The sequence below is a fragment of the Hibiscus syriacus genome, unplaced genomic scaffold (assembly GCF_006381635.1).
Source record: "Hibiscus syriacus cultivar Baekdansim isolate YM2019G1 unplaced genomic scaffold, ASM638163v2 tig00110378_pilon, whole genome shotgun sequence".
Taxonomy (NCBI): Eukaryota; Viridiplantae; Streptophyta; class Magnoliopsida; order Malvales; family Malvaceae; genus Hibiscus; species Hibiscus syriacus.
In genome coordinates this window covers 630,298-657,552 of record NW_024062712.1, presented here as the reverse complement: position 1 = coordinate 657,552, position 27,255 = coordinate 630,298, and the positions used below count along the sequence as shown (strand labels likewise).

The window sequence follows — 27,255 nt, the reverse complement described above, 5'->3', positions numbered from 1 at the left end:
TCTGATCTGATGGAATAGTAAGTATGTTGTTTTGCTAATAGAACTATATGGTTGTTTTATACATGTCGGACAAAGTAGATCTAGAAATGAAGCGGGAGATGATAGACCAGCTAAAGCAATTCACCTGCCCTGGCCAGGCAGAGTGAAGAACATACATCCTCTGGAATGCTGTCAATGATCAAGATATATTCTTTAGAACGTTAGACGCGGTATTGACCTTTCTAACTCCTGTTACTTCAACTCCAAAAATGAATGTTGCGAAAGAGTGAAGGGATTAGGAGCTCCAGAGTTTAAAGGGGAAGCCAATGAAGGTCCTGTTACTGAGGACCTTTGGCTTATGACATGAAAGTTATGCTTACGGGACTTCATTGTTCCGATGCTGAAAAGCTGGATGGAGTAATTTCCTTGTTGAGAGGACAAGCAAGGATTTGGTGGACCAATGTTACATTGAGGATATCTAATGCCCAAGTAACTTGGTCATTATTTTTAGAAGAATTCAAGCATAAGTATATTAGAGATCAATTTGTTCGTCAAATGAAGCAAGAGTTCATGAATTTGAAGCAATAGAATCACACTGTATATGAGTACGAGTGTGAATTCAATAAATTGAGCCGCTTTGCTACCGAGCTAGTTCCTACTGAAAAGGATACTTATGAGTGGTTCGTAGAGGGTTTACGTCCTCGGTTAAAGGAAATGTTGATTGTCTTGAATTTATCATCATTTCAAGAGTAGTTAACGTGCCAAGGCTCTGGAAAGAGCAGAACGAGAGGTTTGAAAATTCAAGAGCTCAGACAGTCAAAAGAACGGGTGTTTCTTCAAATTCCGCACCATCAAAAAGGGGCAAAGATGCTGATTTTTGACCCCAGGTTAGATCAGAATCAGTGGCATCCTCCGCTAGAGGATCAAATCAAATAAGAGGTAGACAAACTCAGTCAGTGGAGTATGGAGCTGGGAGAACTAATCAGAGTCAAGCCAGACAATTCCAGCATTGTGGAAAGAATCATTTAGGGGTATGTCGAATGATTTCTGGAGTCTGCTTTAGATGTGGAGACGTCGGACATTTCGTTCGAGATTGTCCAATGTCAACCAGTGAATCTGTACAGCCAGAGAGGTTTGTTTCTGTAGCCCAGAGGGGAAGAGGTTGAGGCAGAGGAAGAAGTCAGTCAGAGTCCTCTGCTCAACAGGAGATACACTCCACTGCTCGAGTGTACAACCTCAAGACCAATGAGGATTGTGATGACCCAGATATTATAACAGGTACCTTTCTATTGTTTGACAAAGGTGTTATTGTATTGATGGATCCGGGATCTACATATTCATATATTACTAGTACGTTAGTAAGAGAATTGAAAATTCCTTTAGAAAACTAGTAATGAAGTAATAGTGACGAATCCACTAGGGCACAGTGCTCAGGTAAATATGGTGAGCCGAGGGTGTCCATACGGATTCAGGGAATTGAATTTCCTGCTAATCTGATGGAATTACCTTTTGAATTCGAAGTGATAACTGGGGATGGATTGGTTATATCGTTATTACGCTAATGTCGATTGTAGATTGAAAAGAGTGACATTGAGAAGTTCTGAAGGAATAGAAGTTATTGTATTTAGTGAAAGATGGAATCCATTAGCAAGTGATTTCAGTGATGACTGCAAAGAAGTTATGCTACAGGGATGTCAAGGGTTTATTGCTAATGTACTGGATGTTAGAACCAAGGAGAAAGGGATTGAAGAGATTCCTATAGTCAGAGAGTTTCTCGATGTATTTCCTGCAGAGTTGCCAGGTTTACCTCCTGACAGAGAGGTAAAATTCTAGATTGAGATAATGCCAGGAACAACGCCCATTGCAATGGCACCATACAGAATGGCTCCAAAGGAATTACAAGAATTAAAGATTCAATTAAAGGAGTTATTGGACAAAGGTTTTATTAGACCAAGTGTATCACCTTGGGGAGCTTCAGTTCTATTTGTTAAGAAGAAAGATGGATCAATGCATCTTTGTATCGATTACAGACAACTCAATAAAGTGACCATCAAGAACAAGTATCCACTTCCCCGAATCGACGATTTATTTGATCAATTAAAGGAAGCTTCAGTGTTCTCAAAAATTGATCTACGTTCGGGTTATCATCAATTAAAGATTCAAGAAAAAGACATTTCAAAAACGGTCGTTTGGAGTTACGAATGCATCAGCTGCTTTTATGGATTTAATGAACAGAATTTTCCAACCGTATTTGGATCAGTTTGCTGTGGTGTTTATTGATGATATTTTAATATATTCAAAGTCAGAAGAAGAGCATAGTTCACACTTACAGATTTATCGGAAGTTAGAAGTTTTCTGGGGTTAGCTGGTTATTATCGAAGGTTTGTTAAAAACTTTTCGATTATAGCATTACCCATGACTAAACTGTTGAAAAGGAAGTAAAATTTGTTTGGACTCAAGAATGTCAAGAGAGTTTTGAAAAGTTAAAGAAGATTCTTACAGAAGCTCCAGTATTAGTTCAACCGAGTCTGGAAAGAACTTTATAGTGTATAGTGATGCGTCTCATAGTGGTTGGGATGCGTATTAATGCAAGAAGGCAAAGTGGTAGCCTATGCTCGAGAAAACTAAAACCGCACGAGAAAAATTATCCAACACACGACCTAGAGATGGTGGCAGTAGTTTGCTTAAAGATCTGGCGTCACTACTTGTATGGTGAAGTGCTACTTGTATCGGATCATAAGAGCTTAAAATACTTGAGACTCAGAAAGAGTTGAATTTAAGACAAAGACGATGGGTGAATTTCTCAAGGATTATGTGATTGATTTCCATCCTGGAAAGGCAAATGTGGTAGCTGATGCCTTGAGTCGAAAGACGTTTTGCAGCTTTGCGAACTCTTGATGCTAGATTATCGTTAAGAGAAAAAGGTGCAATTGTGCAGAATTGACAGTCAAGCCGTTTGGCTAAATCGAATTAAAGAATTGCAAGTAAAGATGAAAAGTGTTTAAAGGGATACAACAGATAAATAATTGAGAGGGTATGGATTATGAGATTAAGTCTGATGAGAACTTGTATTATCAAGAAAGATTAGTAATTCCGGATGATGATGAATTAAATGATTTGTTAACGGAAGCTCATTGTAGTCCATGACAATGCATCCGGGAGGGAAACAAAATGTATATGGATCTTAAGAGTCGATATTGGTGGCCGGGAATGAAGAAAGACATTTCGGAATTTGTATCAAAGTGTTTGACTTGTCAACAAGTCAAAGCTGAACATCAAGTTCCATCAGGATTGTTACAACCAATTTCAATTCCTCAATGGAAATGGGAAAACATAACGATGGATTTTGTGATGGGTTTGCCTTTAACTCTGAACAAAAAGGATTTAATCTGGGTAATCGTGGATAGATTGACTAAGTCAGCCCATTTTATTCCAGTACGAACTGATTTCTCCATGGATAGGTATGCTGAATTGTATATTAGAGAGATTATACGGTTGCAAGGTATACCTATTTCCATAGTTTCTGATCGGGATCCTAGATTCACATCACGGTTTTGGAAGTCATTACATAGAGCATTGGGAACTCGGTTAAATTTCAGTACAACGTTTCATCCTCAAACCGATGGTCAATCCGAGCGAACTATTCAAATTCTGGAGGATATGCTAAGAGCTTGTGTTATTGAATACAAAGGATCGTGGGAAAGGTATTTACCACTTGCTGAATTTGCGTACAACAATAGTTATCAGTCAAGCATCAAAATGGCTCCCTATTAAGCTCTATACGGAAGAAGATGTCGTACGCCCTTGAACTGGTATAAACTTAAGGATCGAGAAGTTATTGGTCCTGAGTTGATTCAGAATACAGAAGAGAAAGTTCAAGTAATTCAAAATAATCTGAAAGCTGCAGCTGATAGACATAAATCGTATACTAATTTAAAAAGGAAAGAAATTGAATTTCAAGTCGGAGATAAAGTGTTCTTGAAAGTGTCTCCGTGGAAGAAAATATTGAGGTTTGGACGTAAAGGAAAGTTGAGCCTTCGGTTCATTGGACCTTATGAGATTACTAAGAGGGTAGGATCAATAACATATCAGTTATTTTTGCCACCTAAAATGGAAAAGATACACAATGTTTTTCATGTCTCAATCCTTAGGAAATATAGATCTGATCCATCTCACATTATGACTCCTGAAGAAATTGAAGTCCGACCAGATTTAACTTATGAGGAAGAACCTGTTCAAATATTAGCTCACGAAGTTAAACAACTAAGGAACAAGACTATTCCATTGGTTAAGGTCTTGTGAAGGAATCACAAAGTAGAGGAAGCAACAATGGGAACGTGAAGAGGATATGAGGATTAAGTACCCCTACCTCTTTGCATAATGAAAATTCGAGGAAAAATTTTCTTAACGGGGGAGAGTTGTACCATCCTCAATACCGGGTTAGTGACTAAATTAGAAAGTTTCATATTTTGGTGATTAAAATAGAATGAATGAATAGTATAAAGATTTATATGTAAATGATTGTGTAGGATTGAATTGAAAGGAAGAAGGAATGGAAGGGCAAAAGAGCCATTTGTAAGGAAAATTAATTAAAGAAGGGATAAGGATATATATGAGTACAAGTGGGATGAAAAGAAGAGAACACCAAAGCCTTCCAGAGTTATCTTCTTCTTCTTTCTTCCTTGTACGTGTGAACCAAAGCAAAGGTAAGATTTCTGATTATTGAGTTTCTTGTTAAATTTAATATTGGGTTTTGATTATTAGATGATAATTAAGCTTAAGGAAAGCTTAAGTTATCTTAATATCAAAGGATGATTGAGTTATGAGAGATTTAAGATTTGAAGTTCTTAAATGAAATCTTGGAATAGAGTTCATAACTAGAATTGAAAGTTAAATTTGACTTGTCATCAATCTAGTTAAGATATATGAAGTGTTAAAAGTGGAATTCAAACATGTTGGATTATTGATGTAATTCTTGAATTTCATATGAAGGATAGGATTTCAAGGTTTAAGATGAAATAAAATGAGTATAAATTGGTTTAAGGATGTGTACTAGAGTTAAGAATGAAAAAGGGGATTAAACATGAAGGATTTAATCCAAATGAATGAACTTTCGGGTTCAAAAAGAGGATTCTGGGCAGAGTGCACCGATGCACATTCATGGTGCATCGATGCATCAAGGTTAAAACCCAGAAATTGTATGAATGTGCATCGATGCATTGGTAGTGCATCGATGTACTCTTTTAAAATAAAAACATTGAATGCAATTGGTGCATCGATGCATAAGGAGTACATCAATGCATCCCAGCAATAATACTACATCGAATACCTTTTATGCACCGATGCATCAGTAGTGCATCGATGCATACCTTCATTAAAAGATGAAATTGACTTTTCTCTTAGTCTAAGAGTGAACCATTAGAGTATATTAGTTTATAATACTGATATAGATCCATGTGTGATTATGTAGATACTAAAAGTAAGCTTATTCCGGAACGATCAAAGGATTAGAATCGAATCAAAGCAAAGCTAAGGTGAGTGCATACTATATGTATATTATAATGGAATAAGACTTGTGATAAGTCTAATCCCTATGTTGATTTTTATAATACAGTAATTGTGAACATGCATACATGATATTATGTGATACATGCATAAGATATATATATGTTCATGTGATATGATATGTGATATGACCTGTGATATGAGAACATGATATGAAGTGATATGAGATACATGACAAGTGAAATGATATGAGTACAGAACATTGAATATAAGAATAATGCCCATAGTAACGATATGAGAATTATAGGTGTAATTGGCATGCCAAGAGTCGAGGGTATAGTAGTCCTTCGGGACGTAGTCCTTCGAGATGTAGGAGTCCTACGGGACGAATACTGAACTAAGGTTCGGTGCCCCATGAGGGAATAGATACGAGCTGTGGTGACAGCATTAGTGCACAACCTCAATGCAATCATATACCTCTAATCTCAATAATATACATGGGCTATGCAATTGAAATACCGATTTACAGTGAAAGTGATACAAGAAGGTAAGTTTCGTATGTGCATTATATGTTATCGTGCGATAGATACATGCATATTGAAATGTCATGATCCAATTGTAAGTATGAACATTCATAAGTTTATTGTTACATATTCATTTATTGCATCACTAAGTCTATGACTTAGCGTGTAAGTGATTTACACGTAGGTACCAAGAATCAGGAAAAGTGGAAATAGAAGTAGCACGGACAACAATACTACTAAGAGATCATATCAGAAGTAATTGACAAAGTATGTACTTGGTTATGTATAGAGTGTTGGCATGTAATAAGTGTTAATTACGAATACTCTGATCGATTTTGTATTTTATGGTCTTATGTAAATTAAAGTATTTCGTTTTAATGAAAGTTTTAAAAATTCTCGGGGTTTCTATAAGAGTCAAGGTTTTGAAAAGTCAATGTGACACCTCAGACTTGTATTCGGGTCGGATATGAGTTAAGGGTGTTACAGTCATGGTACAAATCGGTGAGACCCCACTTTATACATGAGCACAAATGATTTTCTAAAAGCAATAGTATGATCGTTAACTGGTCCAAAAGACACTTGGTACTTTTGACCTCCAGTATGGGTAGGCTAACACCTACAAACAACAATCAATCAAGAATTAGTTAAAATTAATAAAATGAATGATTTTCTAAATCAACAGTACCTAGTGGACAGTTGAATTACAAGTTCAATTTTTTTTTGGATTATTGAACACAAACTTTCAGTTTACTTGTCTGCAACTTCTTTTTTAATAGCAATTTTTTCCATTATCTTGGTCCTGATCATCTCCATTAACATTATAATTGGTTTATCTCGAGCTTTCAGAATAATCTTGTAATAGAAAAAATTGATATTTAGTTTCATAAAATGAAAACAAATTATGTAATTAATTTTATTCATTTTACCTTGTTAAAGCACTTAGACAAATTGTTGAGTAACATTTCATATTTTCTTCTTGGGGAGAAATGAGATTTTGACCATTGGGTATGCTCATTTGCATTCAACCAATCAAATGTTGGTTTTGATCATGCCTTCAGTTCAGTCATTGCATCTTTAAAATCTTTTTATATGCTACTTGAGTTGCCCTCCACAATGCATCCTTTAAGTTATTCCCTTTGAATTGAGCATTATTCTTAAAGTTGGAGTACAAGTGTCTCACACAAGTCCTGCGCTTAACATTAGGTAAAACATGTAGCATTGCCTCAACTAGTCCCTAAAAACAGTAAGCAAGGTATTAATAAAATTATTCAAAATAGAAAAAATTAAATAAGGGGTAAATCATAATTACCTTTTGCTTGTCTAACAAAAATGTGATATTATGAGAGTTTACAATCTCCAAATCAGTTTCCAACAGTAAAAGAAACCAAGATTAAGATGATTCATTTTCATTCTCAACAACAACATATAGATGTTGTCATTATCATCAATACCAACAACAGCAAAAAAAAAAGTACCTCCATAATAACCCTTAAGGTGACAACCATCAATACTAATTATATGTCTACAACCTTTGAAACCTTCTTTTCATGCTTGTAAACATATATACATTCTTTCGAACACATTATTGATCAATTTTGGACTAATTTCTTCAATATAATCATATATCTTTGAGTATTGACCCTTGTGACTCCCATAATCATATCAAGAGCTAAGTGTGTATCTCTCAAACATTTACTTAATGACACTTTATACACATGATCTTCTAACACATCTTGTCCTAAAGCTTTAGCCGGGTTCTTAGGGTCAGCCCTAAAATTTTCAAGAAATGTTTTAGTCATCCACTTATAGGTTGCATTTTTATTTTTAAAACACATCAACAATTATGCTCTCCTACATAAGACTTTATCTTCCATGAGGTATTCGTTTCATCTTTTCGATCAACCCTTAATACCCAAATATACCATGGATACCCTTCCTTGCAAACAACATGCACCCTTACACTATTGGTTCTTTTGAATCTGATATCACCCCTATTCTTAATCCCTTACTATCTGAAAACCTCTTTCAACTTAAACTTATTACTAAAAATCATCCCAACTTTAAATTGGGGGGGTTTTCTATATCAGTTTCAATGTTAAACTCAGGACATCTACGTTTTCCTCGACCATCTGAATCAGAGTCATATTCATCTCCACTATCTAATGACTCTACTTCATCAATCCCATCTTTATCATTCGAGGACATATCAACCTCGCCCTCATCTCTATTATGTAACCCATTAAATTCTCTTTCAAAATCCACTCCCACATACACCACATGTACAAACCCCTATTTATCACTCACATCATTTTCACTGTACTCAAAACCACTATCAGAAGAATCACTTTCATCAGCTATATATTATGTATTTTCTTTATATTTCAACTCGATCCTAACTGTTTCATGAGTTTCAATTACAACAATTTCATGAGTTTAAGTTATAACAATTTTAGAGTTTAACTCAGTCATAAAGTTTACTTTATTTTCTTCCAAGTACAAATGAATTTGTCTATTTCTGGGCATATCTTCTAACATGTTAATAATATCACAATCTATTCTTAATGGCTTAGCAGTTAATATCCCCCAGGTTGTTTCCAAAACAATTTCCACAAACTAGAATAACCTAAATCTTTGACAATATCATACATCTCAAGCATTGACATATTGTTCATATGTCACATATAAAAAATTACCTTCTTACCAGCGTATTTAAAGTAGATGAATTTACCATAAAGCCACCATGATGCATGACAATAGTAAAATATTCAGATTATGTCCCTAATAATCATAAAAATTAAGTCCTATTCAGCAGCAACAATCACAATACTTTAGCATAATGGTGGACCATTTACCCAACTTTAAAATCATTTTTTCAGAGATAAAAACCCAATAGATGGGCCATCATTCACATGAAAATTTGAAAAACAAAACAAAACAAAACAAAACTTGGGCCACAATTTATGACAACTTTATAATAACGAAAACCCTATTCAACAACAACAATCACAATAAATATAAAAATATGCATATACAACAACAATTGTAAGACGAAAAAATATATCGAAAATAACAAATGAAAACCCTCTTTTATCACTAATCTAAAAAATTATCTTTAGAACAAAACCCTATTTCAAACAAAACCTTAAAAATATTTCGTACAACCTTAAAAATACCCTAAAAAAAATTTTAGAACATCTTTACCATATTTCGAACAAAAACTAAAAAAATTGAAAACTCTTCAAAAAGGTTATTCGTTTTAGAACATCCTTACCATATTTTATGCTCATCATTCCTTTGGATCACAGGAATCATTTCTCCATTTTGTTTTTGCAGTGAAAAATCAAATGAAACAATTTTTTAGTTACAGAGGATTCTTTTTTCTCCTTTGAATTTCCGTTCGTTCGCCTGATGAGTTTTGAGGTTTGGCTAAGAAGGTTTTAATTTTGTTTTGGGAATAAAAATATATTAATGAATAGTTTAATTATTTTTTGAAATAATAACAACCATTCACAAGACTAAGTCGTTTAAGAAATTTGAATAGTCTTTATAAAAACTATGTCATTTTGTTGAAACCGTCCATGTCATCATTGTCATTGATGTGATCCTAAGCAGACCCAACTTTCTTTTTAATTTGATCACATCATTGAAGCACACTAAGGCTGATTCAAAGGGAGTTCTACCTTATTTCATCCTCTACTTGCTCATTATGCACTATATCTTATCATTCATTTGTAAGATTCTACTTGTGCATGAGATTGCATGAACATTACTTAGTTTGCATGTTTAATTATTCTTATTAGTTTTTAATTCACTTGGATAAATATGCACAAATGCAAGAATATCAGTAAGAATGTCTTCCATTTTTGATGTGATACTGATGTGTTGGGTCCTGAAATCAATTGGATATATTCCTCATCTATTAGCTTTCCAACACCTTTTGAATCACTCAATTTGGTATCAAGATCTGAGATATGATCAATTTATCGAAGACAGTGTACGCTAGAATTTTCATTATGGGAATTTATGCAATGAGAACTTGAACCAATGAGAACCTTTCACATTCTACATTAGAGACATACATTGAGTTATTATTAAAAGTCCTTCTTTATTGTATATTGAAGGTGCAAGAACGTTTTGGGATGATTATGATGCAATTGAAGGTTATCATTATTCATATATTCAGGCATTCAAGGCCATTATCATCCAATTTAAGGGGTTGTTGTAACCTTCAAGGAGCATGCAATGAAGGCTGAATTATTTCTTATTATGACATTTAAGTGTGATAATTAAACATGGGATGGGAAGAGTGGACGAAAAGGAGGTTATGAGTATTCAAGGACTATTCATTCTATTTTATTCATATTTAAGCAATACAAGGAAGCCTCATGACCTCCACCCTATCAGACGAATTTAAGGCCAAATTATCCCAAAAGTGTCTATATTCATCCAAGAACTCTATCATATTCAGCACAAGGAAGAAGAGAAGAAACAAGCCATTCAAGAGCATTGTAACCTTCAAGGAGCACAATGAAGGCTGAATTATTTCACTTATTATGACATTTAAGTGTGATAATTAACATGGGATGGGAAGAGTGGACGAAAAGGAGGTTTATGAGATTCAAGGACTATATTCATTCCATTTTATTCATATTTAAGCAATACAGGGAAGCCTCATGACCTCCACCCTCAGACGATTTAAGGCCAATTTATCCCCAAAAGTGTCTATTCATCCAAGAACTCTATCATATTCAGCCCAAGGAAGAAGAGAATAAACAAGCCATCAAGAGCATTTAACACCATTATTATGAGCATTCATTTCTTTTGTAACTATTTACATTTAAGCCTAGAAGTATTATAAATAGCACCTTTAGAAGATTTGTACACAACTTTGATTTATAAAATACCTTTTGAGAGTTTTCTTTCATTCTAGTTCTTTTGAAGAACTATCGGCTTCAAGATAGTCTTGTAGTCTTCATCATCCCATTTCTTATAGCGTTGGTTCCTAACTCATCTATAGCTAGTGAGTAATGTTCCCCCATCTTTCACTTTATTCCATTGTTTATATTGTTGGTTCCTATCTCTATCTAGCCGATCACAATCTGTCATTCTTTATAAATTTATAAAGTTCACACTACCACCACTATATTATCCTCACATTTCCTTTGTTTCATTTAACCATAATATCCATCACTATTTTATAACCTTCAAACATCAAATACCATCTTTCAACCCTTCATTATCATTATTATCATATCATTTTCCTACTTATGTTCTTTGTTTATGCAATTACAAAATTCAAACCTTTCAGAATCAATTTCTTACTAGAATCACGATCGATAAACAACATATATGACTCGGGCCACACAACTGGGATTATATCGATTGGTATTAGAGCTACTGATTCAGTAAGAAGTCAGTTTTCTCTCTCTTAAGTTAGTAAAAAATTCAAAAAAGAAAAATAAGAAAAGTTTGAGAGAGTGAGTAATATTTCTTTATTAAAAAAATTCAGAATTTCAATTTTGTTCTTCATTTCTTAGCCATTTAATTACTTATTCTCATATTTTCTTATTTCTTTGTAGCCTATTTTCTTTTCTACTCACTTCAATCTACTACCTAACCAAGTTTGTTTCAGCTGAATTCCATGATACACTTTGTAAGCCTTGAGAGAGTTACAAAAGGACTTGAAAAGGAAACAAGTGTGGTAAAAGTTAAGAGTGCACATCAAGGGTAAAAGTCATCCCAAGTGAAAACGAGTGGAGTGATTTTCTTTGGAGTGTATTTGTGAATTTCTATGTGTGAGGTTTATTTCATCTTTATTACTAATCTTTTCTTTCATGTCTCAAAATTACACAAGGCCAAATGATTATACAAGGGACGACGTACGAGATTTTTCATCAAATTCTTATTTTCAATATATCGATCAGGAGATGAGGAGTTTGCTCAAAAAGGCATCTCAACCCAATCTCAAAGAAGTTTGATCAAATAATAGAAAACAGTTCACAAACGTCTCCATTGAAGGTCAAAAGGCAAGTAAAGAGAAGAGATGGCAATCGATCATTTTTTAATTCTACATCCAAATGGAGTGTAAGATCTTACAATGAGGATTTCAATTTCTGAACAAGAAATAATGCCAGAAGTTCAACAAAGAGTGAGCCAAGAACATTTTTCAATCCAAAATATATCTCGTCTTTAAAAGTGCTTGACAATTTAGTCAAAGAAACACAATTACAAGAACAACTAGAAAAAGAATTGTTTGCAAGAAAGAAAAAGAATCGGGTTGAAAAGACATTGATAGTGGAAGAAGATATATAAAAATTTAAAAGAGAATGCAGAAGAAAAACAAATTGGAGTTAAAAAGATTAAGAGTGTGGTTGAAATACTTGAAAGTGAAAAGAATGATTGTGGATAAGAAAATAAAGATTTATTTTTCACTAAGAATTATATTCTTCCTAGTCTTGATCTACCTTTATTACATGATGAAGAAAGATACATTCCAAGTGTATTGCCAATTATCAATCATCTTCCATGTTTTGATGACCCTTTTTATGAGAGAGAATGTGAAGAAGAAAAACAAAAATTTATCTAACCCTACTTTTTTATTTTGCAGGACAATCTAAGATACATATCTTTTCAAGGAGATGATTCAAGAATCATGACTTTTGGATAACTAAAGGATTTGTCATTTGAATACCAATAGACATGACTTTTGGATACTCAAAAGGTGTGTCCCTTGATGCTATAAGAGTTAAGATATTTTAAGTTCCAAAGAATATGTCACTTGAAGTCCCAATAGTTGTGTTCATTGACATTCCAAGAGCAATGCCAAGCTTGAAGAAATTCATCAACTAAGACCCATTAAATACCTACCATGGTTTGTTATTTCCATTCATTATATTAATTGTTTTTCATTTGCTAACTTTGGTTTATTTTGCAGAAAAATAATTCATGTGTGTGGAGTTATATTACCAACCTATGAAGACAAGTTCCATTTTCATTTGGAGGAAAATTGTCCTATAAAAAACAAGGCCACTCTAGAGTATATATTCTGCCCAAAATCAATCAATTCAAGAGTATGAAGCAAGTATCATCCACCTACTCAAGAGCCATCATGTAGAAGGGCACAAAGATTAAAGGGGATGGAGTAACCTACCTACTTGAAGAAGTTCAAAGGTCAAAACTCTCCACCCACCATCATGATGATTCAAATGAACACAAAAGAGTGCAAAGAACATAACCTATTAGGATGAACAATGTGGAAGTAAAGTGCACAAGTAAGCAAAACTTAATCTCAAAGAATGGTGTTTGTGCAAAACAAGAATGAAGTTCCCAGCTAAAAGGAAGTCAAGATTGTTTTCTTTTATAGTAAGTGTCAATTTAGGTACAAATCAATTTAAAAAGAGAGGGGATGATATGATCCTAACCAGCCCTAACTTTCTTTTCGATTTGATCACATCGTTGAAGTTCACCAAGGCTAATTTGAATGGAGTTCCACCTTACTTCATCCTCTAGTTGCTCATTAAGCATTATACCTTATCATTCATTTGCATGATTCTACTGGTGCATGACATTGCATGAACATTACTTAGTTTGCTTGTTAATTATACATATTAGTTAATTTAATTCACTTGAATAAATATGCATGGTAGTTCATTAAAGCATTTTTAATTCATTCAAGCATGAGTTCATTAAAGTATGTAGGTCTTTATGAAAGCTACTTCATTTAAGTATGCTATTTCATTCAGTAAAGCTAGTTCACTAATTAAACTATTTCATTTATATAAACTGGTTCATTAATTAAACTAGCTCTTTAAATGTTTGTATGACATGTATGTTGTTTGTTTTTAATTTATTTTAAAGCTTGAATGTGTACTCTATTGTGTCTAGGTGCATGAGGGGAGTTGAACAATCATAACAAATGCAAGAATATCAATAAGAATGTTTTTCATTTTTGGATGTGATGCAGATGTGTTTGGGTCCTGAAATCAATTGGATATTATTCATCTATCTCTTAGCTTTCTAATGCCTTTTGAATCACCCCAATCCGATATGTGAGATTGAGATATGATCGATTTGTCGGAGACAATGTAGGTTGGAATTTTCATTACGGGAATTTTATACAATGATGAACTTAAACCAATGAGAACCTTTTCACATTCTACATGGGAGACATACATTGTTATCATTAAAAGTCATTCTTTATTACATATTGAAGGTGAAATAACATTTTGGGATGATTATAAAGCAATGGAAGGTCACTATTACTCACTTATTCAAGGCATTTAAGGGCATTGTCATCCAATTTAAGAAGTTATTTATAATCTTTAAGGAGCATGAAATGAAGGATGAATTATTTCACTTATTATGACAATTAAGTGTAATAATTATGCATGGAATAGGAAGAGTGGATGGCAAGGAGGTTTATGAGCATTCAAGTACATTCATTCCACTTTATTTCATATTCAAGCAAGACAAGGTAGCCACATAACCTCCACCCCTGGATAAATTTAAGCCAAATTCAGCCCCAAAAGTGTCTAAATTCATCCAAGAAATCTATCATATTCATCCACCAAGTAAGAAGAGAAGAAACAAGCCATTCAAGAGCATTTAACACCATTATTATGAGCATTCATTCTCTTTTGTAGCTATTTACATTTAAGCTGATAAGTACTATAAATAGGAACCTTTTATCATTTAGTACACAACTTTGATTTATAAAATACCTTTGAGAGTTTGCTTTCATTCTAGTTCTTTTTAAGAACTTTATCAGCTTCAAGATAGTCTTGTAGTCTTATCCATCCCATTTGCTTATAGCGTTGGTTCCTAGCTCATCTGTAGATAGTGGGTCACGTTCCACCCTCTTCCACTTCATTCCATTTTTATATTATGGTTCCTAGCTCTATATAGGTATCAAGTCACAATCTGTCATTCTTTACAAATACAAAGTTCACGTTACCACCATTATATTATCCTTACTTTCCTTTATTTCATTTAACCATAATATTCACTCATTCATAACCTTCAAACAACAACTATCATCCTTTCAACCCTTCATTATCATTATTATCATATCATTTTCCTACTTACGTTCTTTTTTATGCAATTACGAGTTCAAACCTTGCGTAATCAGTTTTTACTAGAATCATGATCGGACAACTACATATATGACTCGGACATACAATAGGGATCATATCAGTCATGGTAAGAAGATGCCATGTCAGCATCCCATTAATGGATTAATGGCAGTGGCATAATAGAGTTCAACGCCAGTGCTAAAATTGGTAAAATTGAAACATTTGTGGTTTTGAGTCCGAACTTAAAGTTCAGTGGTATTTGAAGTAGTTTACCCTAAATTGAATATAAATATTATAATATTATGATATTATTGATTTCAATTTAAATGGTTTTTATGATCATATACAATACATATATATAACAATTCATGTGTGCCTTTTGAAAAAATATAATACATATATATTTCTTTCATATATGATATACATATATCATACACAATTGAGAGACTCGACACTTGAAAATTCATCCACTAATTACTAAAATTTTTTAGTTATTCGAGTTGTATTTTACAACTCGATTTGAACTTAAATTGTTTTTGAGTTGATTTTTTTTAAACCGAGTCGAGTCGAAAAAAAATCAATTTTTGAGTTGAAGCAAATTTTATCATCCCTAAAACTGACAGTAGAAGCTTTTGAGTTCGTTACCACCCAATCGTTAATAGGTCTTTCAATTGATTTTATGTCTTCATATGGTCAAGTTTAATCTCTTTACAAAACGTTTTCTTTAACAAAGTGGTAGTGCACTTCCACATGTTTAGTTCTTACATAAAAAAAATAAATTCTTAGCTAAATGCATGGTTGACAAGTTGTCATAATATAAGTTGATTGGAAGCTCCACTTGTTGATGCAAGTTCTTTAACAATTGTAAAATCCAAATATTCTCTTGAGTTGTCATTGCTACTGCGCGATACTTTACTTCTATAGTTGATAAAGACATTATGGGTTGTCATTTGTTACACCAAAAATTACTATAGATCCAAGTATAAACTAGTAATCCTTATCTTTTTACACTGAATACCATGATCAATTGTAACTCTTATGTATCTCAAAATCCGATGTACTATTTTCAAGAGAGATTTCTTTATATTTTAAATGTAGTGACACAATGTCAACTACAAAAGAAATATTTGTTCTTGTTAAAGTTAAGTATATAAGACTATCCACTAATTATCAATACATTATAACAATTTTTAAATCTTTCTCTTTATTAGCACAATTTTTAAATCTCTCTTTATTAGCACAATTTTTGGCTTTTGGTTCCAACAACATAGAAATTACCTTGCAATTGAGTATTTAGAATCTTTTTCAATAGTTTACTGGAATACTTTCTCTGATAGAGAAAAAAAATTCTTTCTTGATGTAATTAATCTCTAGACCAAGGAAATGTTTAAGTTGTTTAAGTTCTTTCATTTGAAAGTGAACTGATAAATTCTCCTTAATTCAAAAATTTCTTCACACTGGAATCTAAATGTAAACACTCGTTTTTATCCGAGATTAAATTATTCATATTACTATTCTATAGTATTATTATTAATCTAATATCATTATGTATATTATATTTATTCTACCATTGCCATATATGTTGTTTACTATTATTTATATATGATTATATATTATCATTGTACACATTCTATATATATGCTATTATTTAATATTATTTCCCTTATCATTATTAATATATTTATTATTATTTACTACTATTTATTATTATTATTGACCCGTATTGATATTATTATCTATTACTATTTATAATAATTATCACTACTGTTATTATATTACTATGTATGGAAATACATGGATCTTTACATCCAATTATTTTATTCTTGTAGACCCAATTGTTGTAAGATAGCCCAAATCTAGCTCGTTTATTCACAGTCCAACATATCAAATGTTTTGAAGAAACCCTAATACCCTAGAAGATCAATCAGTCGCACATCCTCAACCATCGGAAAAGTACGATCAAGGGCCCATATTACAATCAAAATAGGGTTGATGGGAACCCTAGAGAACTTTCAGCCAAGGCGCTGCTAGCCATAGGAATCAGTTAACGCGCGTAAGATGCACGCGCGACCCTCCGACTCAATTTAGGCGCCGATCGAATCATTGTTGACAAGAAGATCTTCTACTGCAAAGAAAAAGGAAATATTTAATCAACAGAAAAATCAAGAACAGATTTTTCGGGATTCAAATCATTTTTCTGATTTAATGTATTAAACCAAAAGATTTTGATTCGAATGAAAAGATGGAAAAGGCTTCATGTATAAATGGAATGAAAAAAAACAGGGGAAACAAAAAAAAACAACAGTGATGGAATAGGGTTCGAATGCAACAAACCAACCATTGTATTCTCAAAAGTTTAAATCAATAAAAAGAAATTTTTTAGATACTGACTTTTTTTCGCAGGTTCGAGCAGATTTCGGTGAGGTTTCCGACGAGTGACTTACGAAAAAGAAATAGAGTGAGTGAAAATAAAAAGTAAAAAAAAGGTTCCATACCTTTCGGCTGACGGCCTCGCCGGCGTTGAGGGTTTCTGTTCGAAGATCCGATCTTTGAGAAGGAAGAGAAGATGACGCTAAGCAACATATCTTGAAATGGGAACGATCCACTGGCGGACAACGGCGGATCGAAGAGTAGAAAGCTGAACTGTCTTCGATTGTTACACGAATATTTGAGCGTCTCTCGGCGATTTGGACCCTAGAACCGGACTCCTCTCGTCAAGGTGAAGCTATCGTGTAATTTAGGCCCCATCGAAGACTGGCGACGGTGGCGGCACGGTCGACCGATGACCGTTATCAACGACGAATGGCGGGCAGACGACGGTGATCAGTTGCATTTATAGATAGGGAGAGAGAACAAAAAAAGCTATATGAGAAGTAATGAGAAAATGTGGTTTTAAAATAACAATCTATAGCCCATCAAAAACGACGTCGTTTTCGGAAGGCTTATCAAACCTCAAAACGTTGTCGTTTCATCAGACCTGACCCGTGCCTGGCTTACATGTTTGGGAAAACTACAGTTTCTGGCCCATTGTTTCCTTGAAACTCGATTTGATCATTTTCACTTTATAACCTCATAATTTTGTTATCTAATTTTCTATTTTGTTTTTTTAGTCCTTTAATATTAGTTAAATTACTTGTTTAAATTATTTTTTGATTTATTTTATAATGCTTAATTTAACTATATTTTATTTGTTTATTTTCAGGATCCAAACTCAAGATTTTTTTTATATTTTAATTTAGTCTCTAACCTCATAATGTTATATTATCTTTGAAGTTTAACTTTTTTTTTATCAATTTAATTCTTGAATTGTTGTTTATGATATGTAGATTGCATTTATTTTATCCTAGTCTTTTTCTTGTTATATTATCTTATTTTATTATTTAAATATTTAATTTCATTAACATTTTGTTTGTTATTTTTTTATATTTATTTCCGTCCAATATCCTTAATTTTCTTTTACCCTAAATTAGTTCGCCCTGTTCGTTTCAATTGTTTGAATTTTTTTCATTTATTTTACTAGTATTTTTGTTTTACTTTTTCAGTCTTTTAATTTGGTGTTAGTATTCATTCCCATTATTTTTTACTAATACGTTTTCTTTAATGTTTTAGGTTTTTGTATAACGTAAATTAATAGTTTATTTATTTATTTATTTATTTATGTTGTCTTATTTATTATTCTTTACTAATCATTTATTCTTTTAATCTTTTTAAAATTTTATGGTAGGTGAGTTAATTTCATATATATTATTCCTATAAGATTATCACATTTTGTATAACATTTTATATATGACTAATGAAATTTATTTCCTTTTAAGTTATAAGCGGATTTCATTTATAAGGAATCATCTCGCAAGATGGAAGATGGTTGTGTCGATAGCCATATCGCGTTGTTTTTTGTTTTGTAATTAAAGTGTGTTGGGTCGGGAAGTAGAGATTTGCATATTAGTGTTAAGTTTCTGAGCTCCGATTATAGAGAGAAAAATATTGTACAAAAATCAAGCTGGCAATTGAGTCATTTAATTGGACATTCGGCAATGTATATAATCCTATCGGGTTTTCTCTGTGGTTTCAACGTTGTTAAGCTTTTAACGATGAAAATTGGGACATTAATGAACGTTTGTCAAGTTTTCTTGACATTCATAACCTCCTCTTTGTCTTTCACAGTAAATAGGTCAGATAAATCATTAATTACATGAGTAAGCTGAAAGCCAGAACTTTTTCGTTGTTCAACCCAAATCTCTAAAAGCTTTCCTTCAGGAGCTTCTCGAGCTATTTAACCAAAGATAGGAGAATCATTTTGTGGGTTATGGTTATTTGGTTTTTGATTTTGTGGAGGTTATGATTTTCAATGGGGTTATGATTTTTGAGTTTCTGATTTTTTGGAGGTTAGGGTTTTAGAAGAAGAAGAAGAAGAGAGTTGAAGGGAGGTTAACTACCATGTTAGCGAAAAATTAACGGAGGTAACGACAGGGGCATAAATGAAAACGAACTAAAAGTTCCATGACTGTATTGTAAGTTTCAAAAGTTAGGTGATCAAAATGTAAGTGCCACAAAAGTTTGAGGACTATTCATATATTTTACCCTTAAAAATATAACATTTAAATCAGATTTACATATATACGAATCATATCAATTTAAACTATTAAAAAAATTAAAAATTATTATTATATATGAATTATATCATTTTAAACTATAATAAAAATATAAAAAAATATAATTATAATAAAATATATTTTATATAACACTATTAATATTTTAATATATAAATCATAAATTTTATTTATTTTAAATGATAAAAAATTATTAAAAGTAATAAATTATTTTTTAAAAGAAAATTATTATTAAATTATTAAAATAAAATATTTCATTCAAACAAAATTATTAAAATAAAATATAAACCCATAATTGAGTGAAACTCGTGCATTAGTAGGGGTAAAATTAATTTGCTTCCAAATGCAAATTTGAAAATGAAAATGCTAGAAACCATAACTTTTGCGATTGGTTTAAAACCAACGTTTCTACCATTTTTTTTTACCCATTGACATTGATTTTTCGATTAAAACAAAAATTGTTTTACAAAAAAATTGTTTTTAAAAAGCTTTACCAAATGAACATAATTAACTTTTATCACCTTTATATTAATTATTCATAAAAGAAAATCAAATAAAAGATCAAATCATTAACATATTTAATATAAAATATATTTTATTTTATATTATATTATATTTTTCTTTTGTAGTATGAAATAGTTTTACACCGCTTTTAAAAACTTAATTAATGATGGTATGATTTCTCAGTTTATTTTGTTCATTCATCTTTAATCTACTTTCTTGAGAATCAGCAACAATGATGGTATGATTTTGTTTACATATATGATCTCATACGAGGTCTAGCCATGGATTGTGCACATCGACGAATATAGTAGCCCCAGTCATATAGCGGGAACCATCACTGATTAAATAGATGACAGTCGAAGCTAAATCCTTTCAACATCCAACCATCTCTGCAATGGCGTTGCTCCTTCCCAACCCACCGAGGAAACTCGTCGTCTAAGTGTAAACCACGAGCGATTGCATTTACCCTGATGAACGTAGTCATGAAGATGATGGAACCACCTGATTTACGCTCCCGCATTCTCCGACCAACAGCTTTGAGCAGAAACCATGCAGCCATCAAGTTTTTTTTTACGATTTTCTCAAATCTTCTTCAGCTAATTGGAGATGGTCCTGCATCTTTCCTGTTTCATAGAGTTAGACACGGTTAGCTTTTCTCCACAACCTGTTGCTTGATCCAGTTGGACTAAATCTTAACTTGTTGCCTTGGTAGATAAGATGCAGAGTTCCAACGGTGGTCGAACTCGATAGGAGGATCAACTTAAAGCTTTAAAAATTAGAGGTTTAAATAGACAAGGTTATATATATATATATATAAAGAATCAGCTGAACTGCTACAGAAAATAATATGCTACGTTAAATGAATGTATCTGTATATCAAAAACAGCAACCTTGCAAGGCAGTCACTCATGCCACAGAAAAACACATCAGCAATGTGCAGCAAAACAACAAGACAACAACAGATTCTCAGTTTAGGAAAACATATCAGAATTTGGATCCCAATTTCCAGAAAACTTCGACTTACAGAGTCTGGCATAATGTTATTTATGCATTAAACTCATCTTATAATTCCCTTTAGCTTCCCCGTTAATGCTTCTGGTCATACTTTACGCTGGTTGAATCATCTATGATTTCGTTCCCACCATATTAGGTAAAGAGGTAGCATTACAAGCAAGGTGAAGTAAAACGCAGTTCATTTTTAACTAATTTTGATAAATTAATAAATTATGCACTCAAGCTCCTAAACTTTACAAATACATTCAAACAAGACAGGATAAGAAAATAAATCCAGTTTTTAGATCCGTTTTCCACTCTTAATCCAAAGTTGTTTTCTTCACCATTTTAAAGAGCCGAGCAAAATTTCAATTTTCCTAGGATGCTGCGACTGCAAATACGCTTTCACCGGCCATTGAACAGAGATAACCCTTCACTTCCTATACTCAGAAAGTTGGTGGTGTACACGGGAAATTGAAAAGTTTTAGGATAAATTAGATATAAAATCATTATTTAATGACATATTCAATATTATATCTATAATTTAGGGGGTAAAACTAAAGTGACCATTTTATTACAAATCGATAATATTTGTGACTATTTTATTATAAATTGATAATATTAATGATCAATTTGTTACTTTTAAAACTTAGGTGGAGAAGACAAAATTTTCTCAAATATGAATGATTATTTGTATAGTTTACCCGAAAATATTAAGGTATTAAATAAAAAATAAATAAAAATAAAGTTCACGTGACGAGAGAATAAAAACCCTAGAATTACAAGCTTTGTAATTGCAATGCAATACACCCTCAAAAGAGGGCTTCTCTTCCTGTAAACCCTACCAAAAAAATCCCAGCTTCGAATCCAATGGCCGAAACCAAGAGTCCTCACGAATCTGCATTGCACGTCAAACGCAAATCCGACCTCACCTCCCAAGATCACGATCCTCAACGAAACCTCCCCCATAAATCCCCCAAACTCCAAACCCAAGATGAAATCATCCAACCAACTGAAGAAAATCACGCTCTCCTCCCTTATGGAAACAACGATTCCTCTGTTTCTGGTCCCGGACCCGAGAACCGGGATCCTGGAATCGACTCCGGAGAAGGTGAAGCGGAAGACGATGATGACTATGAAGAGGACGACGCCAATGAGGAGGAGGGGAATGGAAGTACCCCAGTGGACCGGAAAGGGAAAGGGATTTTGATAGAGGAGGAAAATGATAGTGATGATGAAGACGACGACGGTGATGATTCGAGTGACGGCGGGGCTGAATCAGAGGGTGAGAGTGATTTATCTGATGATCCATTGGCGGAGGTTGACTTAGATAATATCTTACCTTCGAGGACGCGGCGGCGAGTGGTACGTCCTGGCGTTCATATTGCGAAAGAAGTGGGAAATAAGGGTGAAGCCGATGATAACGATGATAGTGACTCTTGATTTTGGTGAACTTTATATTTTCAATGATTTTTTTTAATTTGGAGGTTAGTTGAATTTAGTCATTTGGGTTAGTTAATACTACGAGTTGATATATGCCTACTCTGTGTTGTAACCCAATTTTAATTCTCCTAGAATTTCTACGTTCGAAATTTCGGAGCTTTTCTTTTTCCTCGTTTTTTTTGATTGTTACAGTTGCTTTTGAAATGCCTACAGATGAGTTAAGATTGAACAAGGGGAGGCATATGCTAAATTGAGTCAAAATTATGGCCCCAAATAAATGGGCATTTGCTGTTAAGCCATTGTGAAATATGATCAAAATGAGAGCTTTGTTTGCTTATGTAAGATGAAAAATGTTAAGAAATCATAGCCTCTCTTCTGTTGACTGTAACGTACACATGAATAAGAAGTCCTTTCAAGTATTTTAACTTAAGGAAGCACCCTTCAAAGTTCAAATATTAGGAGGAATGTGAACAATTTCTGGAAACAAGTGTGGTATTTGTATTTTTCTGTGGGGAGAATTATATGTATTTGTAAATCTTGGCTTGTATTCTAAAAGTATGTTTTGCATGCTGCTAATTATGTGGTTAACGATCCATGAGAATTTTGATCATATGGATTTTCATGTTTCTAACTAATGAAGGAAAGCCTGCAAAGTGAGCATAATTCTTGCTCGGAATCATCATGTTAAACAGTCATGCTTTCAAGCATTGAAAACTTATTCTTGTTTTTGCTGAGATAAAACTTCGTTTTCTAAGACTTGAGTTGTTGGACTCTGGCCTCTTCAGGCAAAGTAGATTGATCAGTTTAAATTAGACTTGTCTCCATATCAGGCCTTGAGGGATGCCTTAGTAGTATAAACATACCGAACTTCAAGTTGCTTCTATATTTGTGATTTGTTAGTGATGAAAACCTTTCATAGCTATAGTAGCGCAGAAACCGCATCAATTGTAGTCATATAATAACTCTTAAGAATTAAATTGTGAATATTGTCATGCAAGTATCAAAAGAGTTGAGCTGGTTTGCTTGAGAGTTGAAGAAACAATATTGCTGCACTCTGCTTGACATGGCCATGTTTTATTTTTCTGTCCTCAACGGACTCCTTTTTTTAGTAGTCAAATGGCTTACTTACAGACTACAAGGGATATTCTCTTTTCGTGGTTTATCATACAACTCAATGGTTGATTATTAGCCTTGGCCGACCCTTAAAGCAAGTGAAACATTCTTGTCCATCTGTCGTCACTTTGGTACTGTGATGTGCATATATCATGTTTGAATATTAGTTTTGTTAAAACTTGTTTGCTAGACTGCGAGCCAAGGTCGGACTTGTGCAAAGGTGATATGAAGCTGCAACATGCACAAGTTTTCACATCCATTATTTTGGATTGAAAAATATGAATCTCTCTCGTATGTCTTGCGCTTCTCTCACAATTTTGATATCTCGACGGGTTTGGTCGGATAGCAAGAAAAATTTGGTTTCACCAGAAGTTAGTTATTCATCCACATCGCCTTTTGTGATTAATACAAGCCACTGTAACTTGGTATATGGCATCAAATTTTGGTGTGAAGCATGACTGTAAACTTGGCCTTTTCTTACTACCTTTAACAAAAGATTCATTAGTTGACATCAACAGACCATTTTTGTGGTCTTTAAACCTTCTTTTTAGTCTCCTTTTTTTGTTGCCTGTGGTATTAGCAGAGACTACCACGTACGGCTATTGTCGTTGCACATTTCAAAATACACCCATCAAAGATGATATATGGGACTTGATGTTGCTCCTCATTTTCATTGGACCACCCTTAGAGACATCTTATGTTTCAAGTTCAACTATGTTTCAATCTAAAACAGTACCTCTTCTAAACAATGATAAGTTTGCCTTAAACCAATTTGGACCACAAAAAACACTCACATCTTCATGCGCTATCATGGCTGGCTGCCCCTTTCAGCTTTCCTTCCGTATACACTGTATCATGAAATCATGCCCCTAAAGTTTTGACAATCACTCAACAAGTTTCTTATTAGGTGATAATCGTTTTCATGTCATTGAAATTTGGTTGGATAAATCTTTTGTTTCCGAAAACCCATTGTGTACTTCACATGGTCTGCAATTCTTGCAAATGAATCAAATGATGAGATGCCCCCCTGCATATGAAGATGGTGAAATGATCATCACCCTCACCCACTTTCTAAAAACATTATCGCTTCTCTTTTTTGTTTATTTGTTTGTCTTGGGCTTTCTCTTTCAATTGTGTTCTCCTCTCCTTGTAATTATATGCAAGTGGGGCAATGATTATTGTGTTTTCATTGTCCTTATAACCTTTTTAAGGGCCGAACCACTCCCTCTTCCAAATTTCCAATTACAATATTACAATCCTCTCATTGGATCTTTTGTTGAATAGTACTAACCCTGATGTCACCCCCACCCCCTTTATTTGGTCTAAAAGCCAAGATCCCCAGTATTATCCTTTTCATGTTAAAAAAAATTCAGTCTATTGACGAGGTGCATCCTAACAAAACTGTTTGAACTTTTGAGTTTTAGGGAGAACAACATTCATTTTATCACTGACACTACTTAATGAATTCAATCATAAAATTATTGAAGCATAAATTCATAAATAAGATTATCTAGTGCTACATAAAACCAATACCATTGGTTGATTAAATATTCTGGATATGCATATATAAATATGATGCTAGTGGTACACAATGCCACTGAACATCTTCAACGTGGCATCATCATATTGGGGAAGGGGCATAGCAATGTTTTGACTCAGAATTTGAACATTTTCAACACTAGTGAAGCCATGTTATGTCATGCCACTAAAAACCAACAAATCAAACACCTTTTTTTTAGCTTAGGTTGGTTTGCTCTAGTGCTTCCATCCAACCCCCTCCCTTGGAATGATGCTGGTTGATTCCTTATGAACGGTTGCCTGCAAAATCCTCAACCCTTTATGTATCTTCTCTTATTGCAATCACCTTATTGATACAATCAAGGATGGATATCGGAGTAGGTACGTGGAACAGTTACCCCTACAAATTTTAAACTATCATATATTTTATATATATTTTTTATTTTTTATTGATAATCCTAAAATTTTATAAATTTACTTCCCTAACATAAAATCATAGTGGATTCTCTCTAATAATCAAAATATAATTATAACTATACTAACATTTATACAAATCTACTTTACAAAATGACGAAAGATGGCTATTTCTAGAAGGCTAATGATCATCTTCCATGTTCAATATTCTGAGGAAAATGTAGTATGCATCTGCTACCTTGATAGGCATAGACATAGTTCCACTTTTCCATTAGTAGCCGAGGGGTTGATGGAATTTTTGTCTTTGAACTGCAACTTCTTTTCCTTTTACCAAATGGGTTTGGTGAAATTCCTAGCTGATGATTATCGATGGATGCTTTACATATACTCCAATGACGCAAAAATTAATGTCTCAATCATGTTTTTTTTTTCACAGTGGTGAATTCCACAAGGAAGCCTGTAAAACTGAATATTAACTTGCCAGGATTGCCCAAGGTGAGTGGCTGGCTAAGTTGACAAGAAATGGAATAATGTGGTAGCAATGAATGGGGATTTGATGCTATATACAACATAATATAATTGAACTATTATTCCATACAAAATGACAAAAGCTAATTCATTTGTCAGCCAAAGATAAGAAAATTTGGAAGTTAGGACTTAAAATACCACCTTCCTCACGTATTCTCTCCAAAATTGCATTATTTTTTTAAGTTAGACATGCTTTTGATTTTTTACCGGTCATATGGTCATTCTTGTCGATTATTCTTCTCAATGTTGAAGTTGATATCGCTGGAATTAATCATGATAACGCTCATTTGTTGTCATACTAATCTTTTCTTATTAGAGACTCACATATTGTATTTGGATACAACTTGCATTCATATATAATTTTCTCACGATGTTTGATCCTAATTTGTATGTCGACTATTTTTTAGTAGTTTGATCCCTTATTATGATTTTTTTGTCGATGTAGTTAGATTTATTTGTATCTATCTTTTATTCTAGTTTTTTGGGATGAAATTTTCAACTTTTTCTTGTATAATCTTTATATAATCGCAATTAACTAATTTTTTGTATTAATGATTATAAGATAATGTTTTAATTATGTATTTAATTTATGATTTTTTCCATTCTAGGACGAACTCTTTTTCCTCCGACTAGGTGTAGGGAGGTTTTTTAACGAGGTCATCGGAGTGGTCACTTTGTAATTTCTTCAATACAAAGTACCATTTTACAAAAAAAAAAATTGATTTTAACCGGAAACTTTTATTATTGTTTTAAATAATTATTTTTTAATAAAATTATCAGTTTTTATTATAAAAAAAAAGAGTAATCACAATATATGTCAATTTTTATAACCTTTGGAGTCTTTTCAGATTTAATTCTCATACATGCATCCTTCATAAAGAAAGCTAAGAATCACATTCCTATTCACCTGGTTCATGAAATGTCACACTGTAATTACTTGACGGTATGATTTAATATTTTTTGTTTCCACATAGTTCCTTTGACTTATGGCCCCAACTTTAATTTGCGATAACTGAGTGTATGGCATTTAGTCAAAGTAATAAATGATTGGAT

At 33.0% G+C, this 27,255-nt stretch overlaps 1 protein-coding gene across 1 annotated transcript; it reads left to right on the top strand.

The window, feature by feature from the left end:
• Positions 1-21,986: 21,986 nt before the first annotated feature.
• On the top strand, positions 21,987-22,804 carry LOC120121709 (nucleolin-like). Its single transcript, XM_039141019.1, has one exon. It carries the CDS (start codon positions 22,057-22,059, stop codon positions 22,627-22,629), a length of 573 nt encoding a protein of 190 aa, XP_038996950.1. The 5' UTR covers positions 21,987-22,056; the 3' UTR covers positions 22,630-22,804.
• The last annotated feature ends 4,451 nt before the right edge of the window (positions 22,805-27,255 follow it).